The sequence below is a fragment of the Eumetopias jubatus genome, unplaced genomic scaffold, assembly GCF_037043125.1.
Source record: "Eumetopias jubatus isolate StellerSeaLion01/CBP00866 unplaced genomic scaffold, mEumJub1_p1.0 scaffold_5, whole genome shotgun sequence".
Classification (NCBI taxonomy): domain Eukaryota; kingdom Metazoa; phylum Chordata; class Mammalia; order Carnivora; family Otariidae; genus Eumetopias; species Eumetopias jubatus.
In genome coordinates this window covers 75,232,989-75,257,478 of record NW_028274811.1, presented here as the reverse complement: position 1 = coordinate 75,257,478, position 24,490 = coordinate 75,232,989, and the positions used below count along the sequence as shown (strand labels likewise).

Sequence of the window (24,490 nt, the reverse complement as noted above, 5' to 3'; positions counted from 1 at the left end):
ATGTGACTACAGAGGCAGAGATGGAGTGATACAACCACAAGCCAAGAAATGCCAGTAGTCACCAAATGCTGACAGAAGCTGAAAGAGGAAAGAAACAGATAGTCCCTTAAATCCTCTGGAGGGAGCATGGTCCAGAACTGTAAAAGACTAAGTTTCTATGGTTTTAAACCACCAAGTTTGTGGATATTTGCTACAGCAACCCTAGGAAAATAACAGAGGGATAATAAAGAAAAGTTTTATGGGATGCATAGTGTTTTATGAATGGTAGGCAAGACTTACATATGTGGTGACTAGAAAGAAGAGGAAAAAAGGAGGTGGGAAGGTAAGCATTACAGATGAAGAGAAATGGCAGTAATACAGGAAATCAAGGGAACTGTATTTGATTGAATTTTGGTTCAATTAAGCAAGAGCATATGTTACTTGAAAGTAAGCAATGATACAGATTATTGAAGATCCTGAATGCCAGCCTAAGAAGTTTAATTTAACCTAAGAAAAGAAGTTTGAACTTCCATCTATAGACAGTCAAGATCCTCTGCAACTTGTGAGGACAAACGTGTGTGTGTGTGTGTGTGTGAGAGAGAGAGAGAGAGAGAGAGAGAGAGAGAGAGATGGGGGTCTGGGAGTAGGTAATAATGATGTGTTAAATCCTTTGCACACCTCTGTCATATTATTCTCTTATTTTCTATTCATCTCCTTCCACCTCAAGACTTAAGGGTTAGGATTCTTTCCCCAAGCAAAAAATCTGGCATATATGTTTGATAAATAATAAATGAGTGAATAAAAAATACTGTGTATTTTTTGTCATTACTAAGCGTGGTAGGAAAAGTAAATCAGAATATTGAACAATACCTGAATAACTTTTACTCTTCAAAGGTCTGATTAAGATGATTGTATTAAAAATACATATAAATATTAAAAGTAGAAGAGATTTGGGCTCAGTGTGATTCTGGACTCTGGAATGCTCCAGAAACAGGACAACAACTGTAGCCAAATCCAATCAATTAGTAGGGGTTGTCTGGAGCAGAGCTTAGAAGTAACACAAGGTTTGTGCTTTAACAGATTAGCAATGTCTGCTAGAATGTTGGGATTAGGAAACAGCCAAATGACTTGTGTTTCCCATTTCATTCTTGTTCCATAAAAGCTTTTCATTTTTATTTCTTACATGAAGTATAGAAAGAAAAAGTCCATTTCAGTGGAGGTTTCCAATAGTTGAGCATGGTTAATCAAAGGCTTACTGCATTCAAGTGTAAAAAATGAAGCCAAAGGTTGTAGTAGAAGGCACAGAAGATTGTTCTGCTGCCTGCAGCCTATGGTTTCACAGTATTAACTATTCTGACTTGGAAAGAAAGGGCATATCCAATTGCTTGCCTTGGAACTGCAGCCAGGTTTTATGAAAAAACTAACTCTGTGTTTGGACAAAGCAACATACTCAGTAGGGCCCTGGAGAGCTGGAAAATGGGCACATCGGCCAGTAGAACCCCAGCAGGAAAAAAATGGACTCTGTAAATAATGAACTCCAAAGTTTACGCTTAAAAGTTTTGAGACTCAACCCAGAGACAGGCTAAAGAGCAGTGGCTGGAAATGAAGTCAAAGCTGAAGTCCGTGACCGTATGTCGTATCCACACCTAAGGTGTGAGGGGTGTACCAAAATAGGTAATTGTCTTTTAAAGGTTTAAAACGTAGTTCATGAAACAAGACAGAAACACAAACATTATCACACAAGTTTGGTTACCCTTGTTGCTTTTGTAGGGAAAGTAGAGTAGCCACCCTCTGAGGAGCAAGTTAAGGTCTTGCTCCAGTTACCATTTTTGTTGACGTAGAGAGGAGTTCCAGGTTCAGTGTGGGTAGCTCTCCTAAAGCCCTGAAATCACGACTTGGCCTCTGACAAACAATCCCCATAGCTCCGTTCCAACTTGCCCCAAAATCGCCCGCTTTCTCTGGAAAAGAGCGGGAGATGCAATCACGACAGCACGCTTTCCACACAGCCTAAACGCCGGCCCCACCAGGCGCAGGCGCAGGCGCAGGCGTACTCCCGAGTCTCGCGAACCAACCCAAAGCCAATACTGAGCAAGCGCAAGAGAGCGCTCTTTAGCCACGCCTTCCTCCTTTCTAACCAGGCGCTGTTAGGATTACTATTGTTTTTATTTTTAACTGCCTTGTGTGTCTGGACGCTCTTGGGTTCATTTCACTCCCTTCTCTTGTTGGAACTCACTTTGCCTAAAGTAGGAGTTGCTGGTCGGGGATGAAATTTGCTCCTCGGGTTTTGTTGTTACCGTTCTGCTCTCACTGGCAGCTCGCGTCCTTTAGGCAGCTAGTCCTGACAGATATGAAAAACAAAATGACATATTGTAGACACTCAAAGTCCGTTAACTTACATGACAAAATCCCCTTACAAAAAAAATTCTGCGTTGTTCCATGCTATGTGCATCATAAAACCCAGAAGACGTTTCATTTTCCCACGCCAGACAGAATAGTTCTTCTATTTATCATCAAGGACCTGCAGTGAGGAGGAGCGCACGCGCAAGCCACCCGGCGGCTGTGAGGCGCCGGAGAGGTTAGTGTGCGGGTTTACCTTGTGCTCTCCAGCTGTTGTGGAGGAGTTTCCTGGCTTGATCCTGAGCCGCCATGGGGAAAGTGAATGTGGCCAAGTTGCGTTACATGAGCCGGGATGACTTCAGGGTCCTGACCGCGGTAAGAAGTTCGCCGTTTCTCCCTGCCCCCAGTCCTTTCCCACCGCGCGTTTTCCTGTTCCGGCGACTCGGCTGAGAGCTGAGCGTGCTGTAGGCCCTCTTAGGAGACCCAGGCTCGGAATGAGGAAGAGAAGACCCGACAAGTCAGATTTTTCAGAAGCCTTTGTTCGGAAGCTTTTGTCTTCCCCCAAACAGAGCAAAGTCCCCTCTTCTAATCATTTCTTTCCTTTCTGCTCCCCTACTTATGTTCCAGAGCTATACTTGCACCTCTGGCCTGGAGCGCTTCTCTGACCCCGGGCTTCCGACTCCCGGAGAAGGGTTTAAGACTTTTGAGAATTGTTAGCACTGAATTCCTCACTCACAGATTCCCTCACATAGCATGTATTCAGTTTCATTCAATCAACACTTGTCTGGTTTTTAGTGACAGTTCTAGGGAATTCAGAGGGGTACAAGACAAGGACGACAGATCATTGAGTAAGCGAGTAAATAAAGGAAGACTATCAGATAATAAGTGCTGTAAAGATGATAAAGAGGATAATAGAATAGAAACTGCACGTTTGCGGTGGGGAGCATGAATGCTGTCTTTAAATTGTGTAGTCAGAGAAGACTGCCAGAGTTAAAGAATCTTGTCTGTTTACTGTTGTAACCGAAGTGTTAAGGCCTTTTAAAAATGTTCCTTGCGTTTGGTAGGTACTGAATAAATATTTGCCAAGTAAAAGAAAGACTGGCAGGGGAGGGGGGAATAATAGCTGAATGAGAAGGAAGCAGTCCAGTGAACTTCTCGGCAAGAGTTGGAGACCGAGGAAACAGCTGTACTAAGTGAAAAGCTTCTGAGCTAGAAACAGTTTTTGAAGAAAGGCCAGTGTGGCTGGAGCATAGTGAGCAAGTTTGGTTGACTGGTTGGAGATGTAATTGGACAAGGTGAGACAGATCATGTGCTATAGAGTCTTGCAGGCTTGGTAAAGGATTTGGATATATTCTAGATATAGAGGAGCCACTGTTTTAAGCAGGGAAGTGACAAAAACTGATTTCAATGGTAGTAGTCTTAAAGCACAAAGATCAACAACACATAGGTTAGGCATTTCCAGAATAAAACAATAAATTTTTTAGAAGCTATTATCTTTTGCTTAAATAGGCAATACTTAAAAGATTAAAGTATCAAATGCAAATTCAGTATGAAATTTGGAAGGCACTTAATTCATCTGCACTTTCTCTAAACACCTACTGTCACTTCTGAAAGATACCTTCCTTCTCTGCTTCCTCAGCACATTGATTTATTCCTTAATGCCCAACAGAAACAAGGGAGTCAAGAAAGAATATTAGAGGCTAACAAGGGAAATGAGTTAAGGTGTGAGATTTTGGTTGGGATATCAAAATAGTGCCCGTTTTATCTTCCAGAACTTCATCTCTGCAATATTTAAGTTCTTTTTTGAAGCTCACCAACTTATGACCTACTTGTTAAATATATTTCAGTCTCTGTTGAGTCTTAACCATTCTTGATATCAGCAGCCACCTTTCCTTGACTCTCTCTTTCCTTTACTTCTCAGGCACCTCCTACATCAGTAATCATACTTTGACTGGCTGCCCTTACCTTTTAATGTGAACTTCCCCCAAAATTCTGTCCCTCAACCCTCCTTTGTCTTCCATTATCTCTTGTTTGATGATCACATCCACTTCATGGCTTTATCTGTTACCTCTGTCAAATAATTGACAATTTTATCCTTTAATTATGACTTCATTCCTGAGTATAGATACATCCTTCCAAATTACCTTAAACAATTTCATTTGAAAGACCTTACAAAACTTTGAGTTGTGATTAATGTCCTTAAAACATCTCTGTTCATGTATCTCCCTTGCGTAAACACCTTCAAGTGTTTTCAGTTTTCCTCAACAAGAAATCTAAACTCCTTGGTCTACATTTCAAGGCCTTCCATACCTTTCTCAAAAGCATTTTCCATCCACCTTTTCATGAATTCTATTTGCCATTGCACCTGAGCTACCACTGTACTAGCTGCTGCTTTGCTCTGTATTTTCTTGCCTATGTGCCATGTCCAAATCTTTTGTCTTTCTCTGATATTCCCTTGTGTGTTTTTTTCGGTTTTCCTGCATCTCAAAGTACACCTCAAGTGCCACTTCTTTGAAACTGATCCCTCAGCTAGAATTATTTTTGTTCAGCCCTGAGCCACTTCATTTTTAGCCCTTACCATTTCTTGTCTTCTAATAAAGTTAGATGTGTAGGTTCTTATTTCCACAATTAGATAATTAATTCTCAAGGGGTAGAGTATTTTTATATATTTTTTAATCTTCCATCATGCCTGCATATGATACTTTCATATTAAATACCTTCTTAATGAATATCTGAAATAACTATAGTTTTTTTTTTTAAGATTTTATTTATTTATTTGACGGATAGCTAGACAGAGAGGGAACATAAGCAGGGGGAGGGGCAGAGCTCAGCAAGGAGCCGATACAGGGCTTGATCCCAGGACCCTGGGATCATGACCTCAGCCGAAGGCAGATGCTTTTAACGACTGAGCCACCCAGGCACCCCTGAAATACCTATACTTTTTAAAGATAAATATTTAGATGTCAATAAATATCTTAGTATTTGCCACATGTCAGTAAATGTTAATTACTTGCAATTTTTACCTTTAGAGTTTTGTAGAGAGGCAGAATATGAATATCTGTGATTATATAATCAAATTATGATTAGAAATATGTCCAGAGAAGGTAGTACTTACATCTCAAAATTGGCTGGGGAACTGCATGGTCAGAGAAATGTGAAGAAGTTAATTTCTTAGCAAGATTTTGATAGACAGCAGCTCTGTGTTGATTATGATTACATATGATTCCTTTAATTTCAGGTTGAAATGGGCATGAAGAACCATGAAATAGTTCCCTGCAGTTTAGTTGCTTCTATAGCCAGCCTTAAACATGGTGGCTGTAATAAAGTTTTAAGAGAATTAGTGAAACATAAACTCATAGCTTGGGAGCGTACCAAAAGTAAGTATTTATGGCACCATTTGTGATTTTTTCATGTAACTGTCTTCCCCCAGAGCAGGCATTTCGGGAAAGGTGGAAAATGAAAGTTTCCAGACCAGCAAAGTACTCTTTCCAGACCTGAAAACTGCATACATTTACCATGTTCTATTAGAGCTTTCACAGGGCCCACCCAGATCAAGTAGAGAAAGAGCCTCCATCTCCTGAGACGGGATTAACAAGTTCCAGTTGGCAGAAGAGCAAGTAGGATAGAGATAATTACTGCCTCTATCTTTGGCAAATAATGTTCTACTGCACTACTCTAAAGCATTAATCCTCAAACCATCTGTGGTGAGGGATGAGTTTCTTTTTTTCCACCTATTATGGATCCATACTTTTATAAAATAACAATAAAAAAGTAATTACTAGAAAAATGGAATTTAAAAATTGATAAAATACAGGCACAGATTCCTTATTAGAGTTGAAGACATAAAATAAGTTGGTCAAAGTGATATAAAAATTTCTTAAGGTAACCACTTCGTTTCAGTTTCTGTGTCTCATCACAGACTGGTAACAAATATTCAGAGACTGGTGTCAGTCTGAGAGTCACACTTTGAGTAACACTGCTCTAGAGAAAAAAATACAAATTATAGGAAGAAATGCCAAACTCATAAGACTGGGTAAGCTAATCATTCCAACTAAGATTTCTTATGTTTAAATTCTTCTCATGACTTGAACTAATGTGACTTGATTGTACAATGTAAGTAAAATACAGTCTTTTTCGTTTTATTTTGTCTAGCTGTCCAGGGCTACCGGCTGACAAATGCAGGCTATGATTACCTAGCTTTGAAAACGCTTTCTTCTAGACAGGTAGTTGGGTCTGTTGGAAACCAGATGGGTGTTGGCAAAGAATCTGGTAAGTGCTAACAGTACTACTGAACTCATTTTCTTCGCTCTAGTTTCTATTTATATTTCTCCCTGAGAAAGCATTATCTTTTAATTTTTCCATTTTTTCCAACTGAGCAGTAAATTGAAAAGTTGGTTGGAAACAATATAGATGAGGAAATTACCCTTAATTTAGTAGGTTATCGTTTTTTGTAAGTCTCACTGAAAATTCAGTTATAGCAAGAAGTAATTTTCTTCTAATAACATCTTTGGGAAATATTTTATTTGCTCTTATTTTATGTATGATAAATGGATATTTGTAATAGTTAAAATATGCAGCTAAAGGGATTATTAGAAGACAATGAATATTAAAAGCCACAAACACATTTTTCCATGATAGAAATATGGCAAAGTTAGGTATGTGTAGAACACAGAAAAAAGCATTCTAAGATAGCATTGAGCAAATAAGTGCTAAATATAGCACTGTGTGTGTGTGAAATGTATAAAATGAGGTAATGAAACACCTGTTTTTAGATGTGCCTCTTAACTTTTTTATGTCCGATTTTTTTTTACTTAAAAAAATAATGGCTTTTTTTTTTAAGAACTTCACTGCATGGAATTGATAAATAGCACAAAAGAAAGTAAAATATAAAGTAAATGTTACTCCTAACCCAGGTCTCAATTTGCTGTTGTTACTTCCCAAAGTTGTTACTGTTGATTGATATCTTATATATCCTTCTAGAAATATTCTATATTAATACTAGTATATAATGTACCAAAAATGTATGTATATGCATTCACATATCTTTTTAATCACAGGTGAAAGCAAACATTACTTAACTATTTTACACCTTGATTTTTTTCCACTTGATGCTTTTTTTTTTTTTTTTAAGTAATCTTTACACCCAACCTGGGGCTCCAACTTACAACCCCATGATCAAGAGTCCCATGCGCTAGGTGCCAACCAGGTGCCTCTTGATGCATTTCTGATACCATTTCATGTTAACAGATAGGTCTTTTTCATAGTTGCAGAGTTTTACATAGTATTAGTGCTCAGTAATTGATTTACCATTCCCAGTTGTTAGGGGCATTTATGTTACAGTCTTAGAAATTATTAGTGCAAAAGTTATGTACATTTAAAATTTGGTAATACCAAATTTCCTTTCAAAAGTTTACGCTAATTTGTAATTCCGCCAGTGTAAGTTTTTTGATGTGTAATAATTAAAATTTCTCATGAATAATTAGGACATGCTTTAAATGTCAGTATTTCAAATAGCAACTTTTTTTGATTATTGGAATACTTATGGGAAGATCTCCATTCTGATTACTATAGGATTATGTTCTTTTTTTTAAGATTTTATTTATTTATTTAACAGAGAGCACAAGCAGGGGGAGCAGCAAAGGGAGAGGGAGAAGCAGGCTCCACCAAGCAGGGAGCCCAATGCAGGGATCAGTCCCAGGACCCTAGGGATCATGACCTGAGCCAAAGGCAGACACCTAATCGACTGAGCCACCTCGGCGCCCCTATAGGATTATATCCTAACAGCTGAATATTATTTATTGGAGCAGTTGAAGAATTGAACTTCATATTGTTGAAAAAGAAGATATTAAATCACTTCTCATACATGTAGGACATGTAAGACAATTTGCCACTAAATTGAACTGAGTATTGAGCACCTTTGGGAGCAATAACCTTTGACACACTACATCCCTGTTTTCTTTTGCAGTAGATATTAATACATGTTAATCTTATTTTGGATTGTATTTAAAATAAAGAATTTTGCTGGGTAGTAAATATTCCTGGTTATTAGTAAAGAAAATTTGATACAAATAAAATCAAAATTCAGAAATTACAATTGAACTTTTTGGAATGATAGTATAATAATGATCTTTTCTAAATCTTGGCTCTAGATATTTACATTGTTGCAAATGAAGAAGGGCAGCAATTTGCATTAAAGCTTCACAGATTGGGAAGAACCTCCTTTCGAAATCTGAAAAACAAACGTGATTATCATAAACACAGGCATAACATGTCTTGGCTTTATTTATCTCGTCTCTCTGCCATGAAAGAATTTGCCTATATGAAGGTATTTGGTAAATAATTTTGTATTTCTTAACAAAATAGTACATGTAGTTGAAAAGATACAGTGGCATTTATCAGTCTGTTGCCCCCACATCTCTCTACCCCAGTCCTAATTCTTTCACTTACTTTTAATTAATGATTGTTTCTGTTATTTGCTTTTCTGGTGACTTTTTTTCTATGTGAAAGCATTTTTCATTGTTACTAATGCAAGTTAAGGCAACATGTGTTCTACAGTGTTAATAAGATATTGTCTTATAATATGAGATAATATTGTGCAATATTAACAAGTAGCCTTAATAATTAATGATGTAATTGCCTCACAAATGTGTGAGTATGTATCTCTTCAATATACATAAATACGCATATGTTTGTCTCTAATTGAAAATCCCAGGGAGTTACCTATAGTAGTTATCTGTGGAAACCTTAGTGTCTCAGATAAGTTGACTAGTATTTTTCCTTCATGTAATGGAGAAGAAATGTTGATTTACAGCATGCAGATTAGGAATGGTAAAAATCTTTAGCCTTTAACCTTTCAACTTAATTTTTAAGTTAAGGATAGATTGGTTAAGTATCTTTTTCTTTTTTTTTTTTAAGATTTTATTTATTTGAAAGAGTGAGAGAGCACAAGCAGGGGGAGTGGCAGACAGAGAGGGAGAGGCAGGCTCCTGCTAAGCAGAGAGCCTGATGTGGGTCTCAATCCCAGTACCTGGGATCATGACCTGAGCCAAAGTCAGACGCTTAACCGTCTGAGCCACCCAGATGCCCCAAGATTTGTTAAATATCTTTAATAACCAAATTAAATATTTTCAATAACATTTAATTAAACAGAAAATAGTATTGTATTATTACTATTCTCCAGTAATAATAGTGTTTATTTGTTACTACTTATCGTCACTTTTTAAAATTTTGATTTATTAAAAGTCATGCTAGGGGCACCAGGCTGGCTCAGTTGAAAGAGCATGCAACTCTTGATCTGGGGGTTCTGAGTTTGAGTCCCATGTTAGGTATAGAGATGACTAAAAATACATACATACATTTAAAAAAAAAAAAAAGAAGTCACTCTAGTATATGGCCAGTATATGAAACTCTTAGGAGTTTCAGTTTGGTGTTTTTTGAGTAGGTTATTTTAATTCATGTGCTTAAATTTTTAGTAATGATGGGGGAAGAATTCTCAAGACAATGCAAGTGATGTTGATACCATAACATGATAGATGTTTCTTGTCTTACACTAACGATTTGTAACCTATGATAGATAATCAGTAAGTAGGCAGTTTGGTAGGGATTGTTAAACATTTTCCCAAAACTTCATTAGGTGTTTTCTCAGATGTTTATATGGCAGTACTAGAATAGAACCTGGTTGTGCATAAATATGCTCCTTAAATTTTTCTCTTTTTTTCCTAGAGAGTAGATTAGGCAATAGCTTAAGGATTAAGCCATAGTGCAAGGGCTAGACCACTCTGACAATAGTTAAGGTTATTATACGCTGTTGAGCTGCCAAGGCATGTTCAAAAGTACTTGCATTGAAAAAAAAAATCTTTAAAGCCAAACAAACAAAAACCTTTGGGGAATGGGAAGTAATTCAGTTTCTCTAACAAAGAAGGTAGGAAGTAAACAGCTTTATAAAACTAACCCTGTTAATAGATATATGTTGAATATTATTTGTATGCCTACCACTGTATTAAGTACCTGGCATACAGTGGGGTGAAGGTGTGGGTACCAAAGGAATAAGTAATGCAGTCAGTGTCTTAAAGTTGGGAATACAACACAAATATATACAAAGAATAGTTTAAAAATTATATGTTACGTTTAGGGAAACTTCTGTAGACTAGAATAGTTGATGAAGGAGTTTTCATAAAATGAGTAGGAGTTGAGTAGAGTCATGAAGCATGCATGTAATTTGTCTCTAAGGAGAAGATAGTAAGACAGTGTACTGTACTTTGCAGAGGAGCCACTATGGCAGAGACATGAATATGGATGTAAGCCCTGTGTGTACTCCAGAGTGCTTATTAAGAAGAGTATTGGGAAAACTAAGACTGGATAAGTAGATTAAAGAGAGTTTTGAAAACTAGGAAAAGTTTTCCAGTCTGAGATCAATACTTACAAACATTGTAGATTTTTTTTTTTTAAATGGAGCATTGATATAAGTATTTTAGTTTGGTATTGGTACACAGAATAAAGGCTAGATATGGTGGCAAGAACTAGAACCACTGTTGGAGCAAACAGGTATAAGTAACAAAGGTCTACTTTGAAATGGTAGCATTCTAAATTGCAGAGGGCATAAATCTAAGATATTTGGACTTTGTAAGCAATAGGATAGGAAAAATAAAGCATATGGGGAAAGAATGGATTTATGGATGATCTGAAGTAACATCTGACTCAGACCACTACTGTGTATGTATTTGTCACATAATCGATTTATTTATATTTTATATTGTGGTCATTGCTCTCTAAACTAAAATGCCTAATCTGGGTATTTTATTTCCTAATCTGCCAGAAGACAAGAATATTTCCCAAATCACAACTTATTTCCATGTGAATTTTTTTTAAAGATTTTATTTATTTATTTGAGAGAGAGCACAAAGGGAGAGTGAAAGGGAGAAGCAGACTCCCTGCCAAGTAGAGAGCCCGATGTGGCACTCCATCCCAGGAACCTGAGATCACAAACTGAGCCAAAGGCAGATGCTTAACCGACAGTCACCCGGGCGCCCTCCATGGGAATTTTTAAGCACACTCCCAATTAATAGCAGAAACTTAACAATAAGAAGATATATTCTAAGAGACTATAGGCTTCTTGGGGACAGACTTTTTAGCATTCATTTCTGTAACCCTAGCACCATGTATAATATTTAGTAAATGTTCAGTAAATTAATGATTGGTGAAAAGGTGAATTAAGTAAACTGGTTTAAAATTTTGTTTTATGTATAGCTTATTTTGTGCTGTGAATAAGCCATACATAAATAAGCATGTGTTAACTGTAATTTTGCAAAGGCTTGTATGTTTTTTCTTCTGGTTGTGGGCAGGTACATTTGCTTTATTTTTCCCTAAAAATTAATGACCTCTTCATTAGTTTATACCTACCTGTTTTGCTATGTTTTAGGCATTGTATGAGAGGAAATTCCCAGTACCAAAACCAATTGATTATAATCGCCATGCAGTGGTCATGGAACTCATAAATGGCTATCCTCTGTAAGTATTTGTTATTCTTGAAACTATGGATCCTAATAAATGTGAGGTTTAGTTTTCAAAGAAATTTTTTTGATTAAATAGAATATTGCTTCAAGGAGATAAATTAATAGAAGGCTATAGTCTCATGCAAATTAAAAATTCAGTTTCATTCTGACAGTATGGATTTTGTAATCTCTGTGATTTATTCAACAAATATTTATTAGCAATCTAGTATATACCAAGCACTGTTCTAGTATATACCAAAGCTCAGCAGTGAACAAAACAAAATCTCTCCCTTCATAGAGCTTACATTCTGTTGGAAGGAGACGTGCAATAAATAGCTAAAGAAAGAAATGTATGATTATCAGATGGTAGAAAATGCAATGGATAAAAATAAAGCAGGTAAGGGGGACAGGAAGTACTGAGGTAGGTGGAAGAAGCTGCTATTTTTACATAAGTGGTCAGGAAGAGTCTCACTGATAAGGTGTTTTTTGAGCGCAGTCCTAAAAGAAATGAGAGAAAACCATGCAGCTATCTAAGAGATTCAGATAGAGGGAGCAGCAAGTACGTAAGTCCTGAGATGGGAGCATGCCTAAATGTTCAGGGACCAGTGACGATGCTGGTGTACTTGGAGTTGAGTGAGTGAGGGCAAAGATTATAAGTGATAAGATCAGAGAGGCAGCAGGGAGCTAGATCATTTAGGCTTTATAGGCCATTGCAAGGAATTTTTAATACATTTGATATATAAATTTAAAGTGTGCAACATGTTGATTTCATACATTTATATATTGCAATGTCATTGCCAATGTAGCAATAGTTAGCACAAGGGCTTTTTTATTTTGATTGGGATAGGAAGCTATGGAGGATTTTGGAGAAGAGAGATGATGGTTGTTTAGATCAGAGTTGTAGATTTGAAGGTGATAAAAAGTGGTCAGATTCTGGATATATTTTTTAGGGAGCCAACATGATTTGTTTGGGATTGGATATTGATATGAAGTAAGAGGAATGTCAAGGATAACACCAAGGTTTGGGCCTGAATAACAAATTAAGTGGAGGTACAAAGTTGTTTTTACAGAAATGGGAAAGACTATAGGAAGAGCAGCGTGGAGGTAGAGGGTGAAATAGAATCAGAGGTTCAGTGTGGGACATAGTTAAGTTTGAGATGCCTTAGAGTTCAGAGAAGTCTAAATTGAGGGCAGTGTATATATAGTGTTTAAAGCCATGAGCCTGAATGAGATCACCAAGAATGACTGTAAATAAAGGCTCCTAGCAATAACCTTCAAGGAGCTCCAAAATCTAAAGGTCAAGGAAAGATGAAGAACTAGTAAGAAAGACTAAGAAGGAATGATAAGTATGGAAAGAGGACAGCCGTAAGAGTTGGTGTGCCAAGAGTAAAGTGAAGGAATGTTTCAACAAGGGTGAAGAGGTTAACTGACAGAACAAATACTGACTACTGGATTTAACAACATGGAAGTCATTGGTAGCTTTGACCGGACCTATTTCTTTGGAACAAGGTGGATGAAAATGTTTGAAATGGGTTCATTAGAATGGGAGGGAAAAAATGAAGAAAGTGCATGTAGAGGAGTTTGGCTGTAATTATCACAGAAAATCTATAGTAGAAAGAGGATACAGAATTGAGGCAGGTCATGGCTTCTTTTTTGTTTTTAAATAGGTGGGAGCTGTTATATCATGTCTGTATGCTGATAGAAATGAAGAGAAAGTTGTTAGGGAATTAAGGAATGGAAATAATAATACACACACATGCTTGCTTTCATGAAAATTATAAATGAATACAAATAACCTATTTTTATACTTTCAGATGTCAGATACACCATGTTGAAGATCCTGCATCAGTATATGATGAAGCTATGGAACTAATTGTCAAACTTGCAAATCATGGACTGATTCATGGAGATTTTAATGAATTTAATCTCATTTTGGATAAAGATGACCACATCACCATGATTGACTTTCCACAGATGGTTTCAACTTCTCATCACAATGCTGAATGGTATATGCTAAAAGTGATTCTGGATATGGTTGTGTTTATGTGTGATGTAATAATTTTTTTCTTAATTTTTCAACTTTGTCATACTGTCATTTGGGTTAGTAACTGGTTTGAAGTGGCTGATGTTAATGGTCTAAAAATTTGGTGGGTTTTTTAAAGATTTATTTATTTGAGAGAGCGTGCGCGGAAGGAGGGGCAATAGGAGAGGGGGAGAATCCTTGAGCAGATTCCCCACTGAGCGCAGAGCTGACCCTTTATTCAAACTTTTATGTAAAAGCCCAGTTTTTAAAACAAAAGCCTGCTAAGAAAAAGTAGGGACATAGAGGAGACCCTAGAACCCTGTCCTCTCTGCCTTTCCCCTTTTCTCTCTGCTCCATGGTTGCCTCCAAGAGTGTTACACCAAGCATAATTTGATAATTGTGATGGCCTTAATAAAAATTGTGATTTTGGAGTGGACTCAGTTGCCAGATCAAGAATATCTCTCCTGTCATTTTTAGCTTTTATTTTATTATTAGAAAAGAATTCATATAAAACCTCATCCCTGATGCCAGGGCAGGGAATGATAAGCTCATTCCTCACATTACTTAACCATGTAAGCTAGCCAGGCTGTGAAATATGAGAGAATATTTTCCCTTGTATTTCATGATGCAACTGATTGTAATCAAATTAAAGTTGAATATTTTTTCTCCTCCTGTTCCAAGTTACAGTATGAGAAAGTTCTCTTTTTTCCTGAAGATAACAACCGCTATCACTTACATAATAGAGATAATGAATTCTTGGAAAGTGGGAGCTGAAACCAGTTTGTGTTCAGTCAAGATTTTCTTCCTCCTGATTCTCATTAGAAAATGTCTGTACTTACTCTAGAAAAAGAAATGTCCGTTAAATATAAAGAATAATTCCAACCAAACAATTATTAATAGATTATTAGGTGCTTGGGTGGTTAATATATCTTTGGATGGTGACTAATCACCATTTTTATTATATGAGGTAACATAGTCACACAATGAAGGAACATCCGGGAACGACCAGAATTAGAGAAGGAAACAATGACAAATCATGACATTTGAAGTGTAGGCTGCATTATTCTATAGGGAAACAGTGTGATTTAACTTGATATTTAATGGGCAGGTACTGGGGTAAAGGAGTTGTGCTAAGCACCAGAAATTAAGATATAAATTAATAATTATAAATAAGACCTATCTCTGCTTTTGAAGATTTTGAGATTTTGTCTAGTTAGATGAAACATAGACATATGTAAAAAGATAATTTTAAAATAATTTATTGAGGTTTTTCCCAGGGTGCCCTAAAAGGAAAGAAGAGTGGCATTATCTTTGTGTTTCCAGACTTTATATTTCTCTAAGATATTAATATTCAAGCAGGTAGTCAATTCCACATCACCCTGATTCTTAATTCTCCTTTGTCTAGAAACCTAGAGAATTTAATCTGTTCTCGCTGCTTTATGGTGGCCAAAAAAGCAACCTGATATTCACAGGTGCTTCTACCCTTGGTCCAGATTAACATGTCTTCAGATCATTATTTATAAGCCACAGCATTGTTTATCTCTTTTGGCTATTCTTGCAGATTAACTAATGGATAATAACATAATTTAATAGTCCCCAAACGTTTTCTTAGGTATCACTAACCTATTTTTTATCTTTAGCTTTTGCCATTGACTGGGTTCTGGTGGGTATAACTGATGAGTATAACCAGCCAGACTGGAAACAAAAGTGAAACCTGCCCCACACCGCAAATCTGGTCTTCTTTTCTGAGATTCATATACATCTTCTCTTAGTATGTCTGTTACAAGTATGGGAAGACCTCAAGTTTTCTAACTATAGGGACTGTATGCCTTTCACAGCTTATATTTCCTCTTAGTTTCTCTGCTTTTAGTTTTAGTCTTTCAAACACACTGGCAACTGATTTGTTTCTTTGATTTTTTTCTTATGAGTAACATCCTTTTTCATACAATGGGAGTGTTAATAAGGATATTGTCATTGACTAAGAAGGAAAAATATGAGCAACACAGGCTATATCAAAAATGATTCTTGCTTTTACAGGTATTTTGACAGAGATGTTAAATGCATTAGAGATTTCTTCATGAAACGTTTTGGCTATGAAAGTGAGCTTTATCCAACTTTTAGTGATATCAGGTTTGTACTCTGCTTTGTTTAAAATGATAAAACTGTTTAAATAACCTAATTTATTTAATTCTAAGAGTTTTAACAGTTTCATCTTAAAAATTTCCAAATAGTGACCTTTAGCACATTAAATCGTTGAGTATCATTGCTGTCTAATGTATAAATGAAACTTTAAAACTAGAAAATTCCTGTCTTTGGTCTATTAAGGCAATGTTACTGAATTTAGGGGAGGAACATATCTAGTTTCTTAAAAATTCACAAACTTTTACTGCAAAGTGCAGTTTAATATGTGAATAACCCATTTTTAAGGAAGCAAGTCAAGTGTTCATTGGAATTTATGTTTTCCTTTGTTCATAAGAGAAGCTATGTTTAATTGATTCATGGAACATAATTAAATATAAATCCTCAAAGCAAAATTTTCCCATTTATTTTATATACTTAGTTAAGATACTGTTTTCTGATTTGGGATGATTGACATAACTTAAAAGAAGAAATCTTTAGCCCGTTTTGAAAGTGAATTTATTAAATCGATATCAACTGAAGTTTGACCTTTTACTAGTATTTGTTGCTTTTCATAGTCACTTTATTCTTAAGTGACAACAAGGCTATTATCTTTTACATTTGTATACTTAACTATTAGATTTTAGGCAAAGAAAAATCTTTAAAATATATAAACTACTAAACTCATTTGAGAATTATAATTTATCAGAATAATAAACACCCATGTCAGGTAGATTTTTTTCCTATTGTTTATCATTCTTTTTTCCTAGGAGGGAGGACTCTCTTGATGTAGAAGTTTCTGCCAGTGGTTACACAAAGGAAATGCAGGCAGATGATGAACTGCTTCATCCAGTAGGTCCAGATGATAAAAATATTGAAACAGAAGACAGGTCTGAATTCTCATATTCTGATGAAGAGATGTCAGAGAAAGGAAAGGTTTGTAGTTTAGAAAATCAGAGTGATCGAAACTCTACAGATGAAACAGCTGACTGCTGTTGCATATCATCTGGAAATCTTGAGCAAATAAAGGAAGATTATTTGTCAGAGGAGAGTGCTGATGCACACAGTTTTGAAATACCTGAATTCATTCAAGCTTTAGAAGAAATAAAAGGGCAGGATGTTGACAACAGTTCTGTAACTGAGTGTTCTGAGGAGAAAAACAAAACTGAATATGATACCAGGCAAGATGGTAAAGCAGGTCAAGGAGGAATCCCCATGGGCTATGAAGAGTATGAAGATGCGTGCCCACATCTGATTGCCTTATCGTCATTAAACAGAGAAATCAGGCCTTTCAGGTATAGATGTCTGTTGATTGATTTTTTTACTTTAATATGGAGACCTATACTTTCTTCAAGTCTGGTAAATGAGTGTGTTTGTTTGTTTTTTCCCAAATGATATAACAGAGCTATATTCTGCCCCATTATGTGTAAAAAATGAAAGCAAATAACCTTTTGTTGTTAAAATTCACATTACCCTTTACTACCCATTGTGTTAGTTTTAAGCGGTTCTGCCTTAAAAATGCAAACCAGTTACTTTAAAAGAATTATTTACAAATAATTGATAAATTGACCAAGTTGTAGACGGATGAATGTTCATATATTTTTGTAATTTTACACCTAATGTATGTTTGATTTATATGTAGTACAATAAACATGCAGTAAATGTGCTCTCTTCCTAAAATACCTACTAATAGTGAATTTTCTTTGGTACTTTGAACCCTCTATATAATGTTACTATGTTATTTTTCTTGTAAGAGTTTCTTTCTTGCAAATATTAATATTCGCAAAAGATATAAAAAATTTAATTTTTAGATTTGGGATAGTTTATCCAGAATCAATTATAATTTAATGAAATGGAGTTTTATTTTCAAAATAGTCATATGACAAAATTAAATCAATAGTACATTTATTAGGCATTCCTTCAGTACATGTTCAGGCTTACATCCTAGGGCTGTCTTAATCTTTAGAGTTTTATTCTGAAGCAAAACAAAAATTTTGTGCCTTTTTTGTATAACCATATTGGAGTCTCAGGGCTATTACCACTCAAATAATAAGCTTATAAAATTAAATTAAAATCAAGGGTGGCAGTGGCTGAGGAATTTCAGTAAGTAATAGAAGAACATATACATAGGTTGAATAGTTTTAGCATGGAATAATTTGTTCTCTTTGAACACATGTTGGGCAAAATTTTTATTATTCAGAGTAGAAACAATGATAACATTTTGATGAAAAATATTGACTGTTAAGGGTTAATATGGTCTGAGTTTCTTATACCTTGTATACATTAAAACTTTGAGCAATGTGTAAAACAAATTAGTTTCCATCATTTTTTCTGCGTTAGCAGAGCAGACTGTATAGAGTAAGAGTACTCTCTCTTCCATCTGTTGTTGTTTGGGAGATGGCAGGGAAGTGTTCCAAGGATTTATATTGTAAGAGGCAGACATGTAAAGTTCAGTGAAAGAAAAGGAGAAGATTAGTGGGAAAGATGTGAATTGTGGGGACGTGATGGCAAATTTGGTGGCTGAAACATTCTACCATTTTGCAATTTTGATAGTGATTATTTGAATGCTGAAAAATAAGTGTTAATATATTGGGCTGAATTGTGGGTAGTTTTGCCTTCACAGAAATTTTAAATATAATGATCTTTCTGGCCTGTATGTTATGTTTTTTAAGTCTTACTATCATGTAGGAATAATATAATCACACATAATTAACTAAAAAACTGGATAATTTGTGATTTTCTTTTAATTTTAGAGATGAAGAAAATACAGAAGATATTAAACAGTACAGAACAAGAACTCTGAGTGTTACTTCTGCGGACAGTGTTCTAAGCTGTTCAACAATTCCTCCGGTAACTATTCAACATTTTCCAAATGTTGATTAGGTCATTACCATGGACAGATTATAGACACTCATATATGGTCTAGTCCCTGAAGTTTAACAATGAAGAAATTGAGGCCCAGATAGGTTACGTGACTTTGTTCAAGGTTACCCAGACAGCAATGCAGCTGAAGTGCAAAGGTGCACCAGTTTCACTAGCTCGTTCTTTAATTTTGAGGGAGGAAAATAGGTGATTTAAAAATTTTGGGTATCTTAAGTTTTTGTTACACCTTTAGCAGCAATGTTCAAAAGAATTTCTTAAGGGACATTTTCTGTGCAGGATAGTGAACACAAATAATGCAGCTCCTGAGGAGCTTTACTGCATGCCATCCTTCTCTGCAGAGTACCCAGTAGGAAGAATCAGTTTATTTCCTTTGTAAATTTTTAAGGAAAGGGATAAAATTACATTATTGGTATATTGGGTGTTTTCCTTCTGCTTAAAGGCATTAAGTTAAATACCATTGAAACCGGTTTTTAGTGGTAACTTCACTTAAAATGAACAAAAGGAAATCAATTTAGAAAGGAGGAAATAAAATTATGTGGAATGTGAATTCAAACTAAAGAAAAGAATTTTGTTTTTACTGAACTTCTGATTTCCAAGTTCATATATATTGTCAGTAAGCTAAAATGTATGTTCTATGGATATAATATGGGATATTTACAAAATTAAATCAGAATTATCAAAGATAAGCTAAAAATAACATACTGTATTTTATAATATAGCACACTTTTAATGGTTCTAGGAACTTTACTTGATAATAGAAACATTTAGAGTTTGTCAGACCAAAATAAAAGTGTGAATTTCTGTAAATGTATTGATTTTTTTTATACTCTTTACTGTTGGCCTTGTAATTTATCTGATTTTCTGGACGTAAAATTTAAATCTATGGAATTTTTGAAACATCTAATAATTATATTAAAAGATAAAAGTCTCCCTTTAAGTATTACCAACCTGTTTTTATTAAGAATTTCTCACATTTTTTAGGGGTGCCTGGGTGGTGCAGTCAGTTGAGTGTCTGACCCTTGTTTTTGGCTCAGGTCTTGATCTCAGAGCCCTGTGATCAAGCCCTGGGCCCCGTGTCAGGCTCTTGCCCCATGTCAGGCTCTTGCTCAGTCTCATGCTTAAGACTCTCCCACTCCCTCTGCCCCTCCCCTCTCTCTGTCTTTCTCTCAAATAAATAAATAAATCTAAAAAAAAAAAAATTTCTCCTACTCTTTGATTGTCCACCACTGGCGTTTATATTTTCTATACTTAATGAGTTTTATTTACCCTTTTTTTTTTTTACTTCTTAGATTCAAAACATAAGTGCTTTTATGTAATTAACAGTGGTGTAAAATCGGCACTTGAATATAAAGTTTAGATTACTAATTAAAGCTACTTCCTTAAATTCTAAGTTATGCTGTCTTCTGTATATAAAGATGATGACACTGACATTGTCTTTAGGCCTTGACTTTATCCCATTTCCCTTATAGCTAATAGGAGCTTAAAGTTTAAAATGGGGTCAAACCTATAATGAATTGCATTATAAAATACAAATTTGCCTTTAAAGAGAAAAAAAGATCTCTTACGCCTCACTTGATCAAAAAGGTTTCCCTGTAATCATTGGAAACAAATTGATCATCTTAATTCTACATTCTTTTGGAAATTTGGTCACACTATTTTCCTTGAGGTCACATTATTTTGTTAAAAAGTCAGGAGAAATCAATTTATTTTGTTAACCTCTGTTAATTTGATTATTGTTTTACTGTCTGGTAAAAAATTTTCTCTGTGTTCTTTGGAACTGTAATTGTAAGATCTGTTTTCTTCATATAAATGCTTTTATAGTTCTCTATTAGCAAAGTTGCCACTTACCAACCCTGTTCTTCCTAGTATGTAAAATGTAACAAATTCTAATTAAACTTAAGGCATATTGGTTTTTAATAAATGTATTTGTGGTCAACAAAACAACAATGGAATCAACAAAATGCATGATTTTTGTTAATTTTTTTATGTACTGTAATCACAAGTATTTCATTTCGTGTTTCATCATTTTAAGAAATATATACTAAACAAGATTTTTCTCCTTTTTTTTTAACATGAAAAAATTAACCTTGTAGGATTCATAAATTGTTCTGGATTAGGAGGAGGTGTGTGCATAGTAATCTGTTATCTCCTTATTTTCTCCAGCTTCTTGCTATGATTATCAAGCAGAACATTTAGAAAATAAATTGATTTTTTTTCTTGGCAATATTCTAGAGGCCTCTATGAACTCCTCTAGTTTAAATGTGGTGCATGTTCTACTGTTGTCTTCCTGGGACTTTTCATCTCCTGTTTATTGGTTGCCTTCTTTCCTAGTTCCATCTCTTTATCTTACCTAGTTTATGTCTTTACTTGGCAGTACAGATTCCAGTAATTATATGAGTGAATGGGAGGGTCGGTACTTTTTATTTCTAAAAATGTCTTAACCTGTTCTCACACTTGATTGGAAATTTAAGTGTTTGAGTTGTGGTTTGGAAATAATTTTCCTTCGGAATTCTGAAACTATTGCTCTTTTGTCTTTGTTGTAGTTAAGATGTGCTTTTCTAATTCAGGATTCTGGTCTCCTATTGGGGTGAGGAGGCTACGATAGTTTTGCTGGTCTTCCTAGGGTAGGGAAGAGTCCTGGGGGCCAATCACATTTATTCTAAACTTTCAGCCAATCCTACAGCTTTCAGTTCTGAAATTTCTGGGATACCAGTTCCTTCTAAGTCTCCTGCCTTACTGGGTTTGGATGACTACAGCTCATGGGGTATCAGCCTCTGCAGGGACTTGAATTCTGATTCTTCCATCTGTTTCCACTCTCTGTTCTCTTACCTTTTTTCCCATTGAGGATCATTAAGACTAAAATTAAGAAGGAAAATTGTTTAAAGCCTGTTAATTGAATGTAGTTTCCTTAACTGTGTTAAATAATGCAAAGTCTCCATTTAACTTACCTGGACCAAAGTTTTATAGTACACATATATACAACCCAAGAAACAGTGTGTTAGGCAGACTAATTCTTCTAGCCCCTTCTTACCTGAGATCCATTATTCTTTAGTTTTTTAACTTGACAGGTTTTTAATAAATGCTTCTTTGTGCCTAGCATAGGGTGGGGCATATTAACAAGGGACCCTTGGTTCAACCTTTGCAGTGTTTACCTCGTTTTTAGGAAATAAGTTGGATGATACAAGGTTATATACAATTAAATAACAGGCTGTAGTGCTTCAGACGAAGAAAAGGTTATTGGAAACAGAATATTCAAACTTTTTATTCATCTTGTTAGTGACATTGGCAGCCTGGATCTTAATAAGAAATAATTTGAATTTATACTGAGAAAGCATTCTACATCTCCCAGAAATTGTATAAAGACTTTCATGTAACTGCTGCCATCAGATCATCTCTACACCTGAAGTTATGAAGGCACTCTTGGATACATTTTTTTGTAACGATTTTATTTATTTATTTGAGAGAAAGATAGAGCACAGTGGGAGGGAGGAGCAGGCTCCCTGCTGAGCAGGCAACCCCATGTGGGGCTCGATGCAAGGACCCTAAGATCATGACCTGAGCCAAAGGCAGATGCTTAACCGGCTGAGCCACCTAGGCGCCCCACTCTTGGATACATTTTGACCAGTTGTGAATGCTTTTAAACATAATTTTCTACTACAAAGCCATGTCTACTTTTATCTCGAAAGCAGAGCAACAAGCAGTTTTTATCTTGGGTTTTTTGGTTTGGGGTTTTTGTTTTCAGTTTTCCTGATGGACACTAGGTGGCATTATGGAGATTTGTTATTCAAATAATTGTGTAGTACTTTTTGCTATAAAATCTATTATTTCTGTTAGGAATTTATTTTCTCCTATTTTGTAACCATTAGTTTGGTGTTTATTTTATTGCTGGTTCACAGTACTGTCAGTGTTTTTAATTTAAGAAATTCATGCTCTTAACAAACTTGAAAAAATATTAGCAATGTAGATCTTTGTTTTGTTGAATATTTACTCCTTATCAAAATGGTCAATTATCAGTAATACTGATTCATGAAATCTTTCCAGGAGATGGTGAAGCAGAAGGTGAAACGTCAGTTGACAAAACAGCAAAAATCAGTTGTCAGACGTCGATTGCAAAAAGGAGAAGCAAATATATTTACGAAACAACGGAGAGAAAACATGCAAAATATTAAATCAAGCTTGGAAGCAGCCAACTTTTGGGGAGAGTAATATATTTAAGATCTTGAACATTTTCCATAAAGTTACTATAATCCCTTTTTAAGCCACCCCTAGTCTTTCTAGACCAAGACAGATACATAAATAGATAAATAAACTCTCTTTCATCTCTTAATTTGACTCATTTGGTATGTGTCTTCCAAAGAATAATTAGAGTATTCTGCTAAAGCAATCTTAATTCTCCAAAGCATTTTAGGTGACTGGTGAATCCGCTAAAAGCTGTTTTTCAAAATAATCTTTTTTAGAAATATTTGGGTATTTAAAAAAAATACCACTGTTTTTGTTGCTTTTTGTTCTAACTACATTGTAGGGTTGTTTTGAGGACTACATAAGTTAATGCACAGAAAGCACTCAGAACAATGCCCAGCACTTTATAAACATTCCTTAAAGTGTAGCTATTAGAATGATAATTGTAATGTTTATCTTTCTGTTTTTCTACCGATTTGGTTGCATTCTATTTAACCACTGAAAGAATACTGTCTGTTTTTTTAGTTTCCAGTATTAAGGATCAGCCACTAATGCATAATTTTATTTTCTGCTTTTTAAACTGGTAATGCGGTCATGGGAACAGAAAGTTGCTATGGTGCAAACCACAGTTTGCACATTTGCCAGTTTTTATGCAGGCCTGAGCAGTAGAAAAGTTAGGGGTGTAAGGAGGTAGAATTGATGAGGAATGAAAACTTATCTCTAATTCTCTTAGTTGGGTGGGTCCAGAACATGTTTTCACTTCGATAGTAACAAATACTTTAGTACAGGAAAGAAAGAAAATACTTAAGACATGGTCCCTCCCTCAAAGACTGTGTAATCCAGTGAGATGTGAAGATGGGTGCTAAAAGTGTAGGTACCTGATGATGAATTCATCTCAGCATTGCCCAATGGGCCAAAAGGGGCATCGCCTATGGTTAAAAATGGCCACTAGATGGCAGTCACTCCACGGTCACCAGACAGAAGGTGCAAAAATTACTTGCATCGGCGATAATGATCTACCAAAAAAAAAACAGATCTATTTCCAAGAATGATAAAGACAGCAGATTCCTTTTCACCTTTGTAAAATTCATTCTACTGTTTGCAAGACCTATCATCTAATAAATTACCTTTAATAATGGAGATGCAAGAAAATATCTAATTCAATTCCCCTGAAAATTAACTTACACTAATTTGGGAAGTGTTTACCTAGCTTTGAATTTTAGATGTGTCTTTAAAGCAATTACTAAATAAAGCATTTTAATAGCATAAAATGGTATTAGAGACAGCTTAATAGAACCATAGAATATGTATCTTATAATACATATTATATTTAGAATGTCAAAGGTAAACTGGGAATAAAACTATATGACTTCATCCTCAATTTTACTGAGTTGATGAAGTCTGCTTTTGGGTACCTACTACATAAAAAACATGTGCTACTTAAGGAACTTCGAAGGCAAACATAGGTCTTATTAATAGA

At 35.4% G+C, this 24,490-nt stretch overlaps 1 protein-coding gene across 2 annotated transcripts; it reads left to right on the top strand.

The window, feature by feature from the left end:
* Window positions 1-2,524: 2,524 nt before the first annotated feature.
* On the top strand, window positions 2,525-23,158 carry RIOK2 (RIO kinase 2). Of its 2 annotated transcripts, none has more exons than XM_028092042.2 (10): window positions 2,525-2,691; window positions 5,555-5,693; window positions 6,469-6,585; window positions 8,466-8,641; window positions 11,735-11,823; window positions 13,622-13,813; window positions 15,868-15,960; window positions 16,719-17,243; window positions 18,702-18,798; window positions 22,876-23,158. In XM_028092042.2, exons 1-10 carry the CDS (start codon window positions 2,626-2,628, stop codon window positions 23,035-23,037), a joined length of 1,656 nt encoding a protein of 551 aa, XP_027947843.1. In that variant the 5' UTR covers window positions 2,525-2,625; the 3' UTR covers window positions 23,038-23,158. The 2 variants fall into 2 exon arrangements, with proteins under 2 accessions (XP_027947843.1, XP_027947842.1); XM_028092041.2 differs by having other exon boundaries at window positions 22,873-23,158.
* Window positions 23,159-24,490: the final 1,332 nt, after the last annotated feature.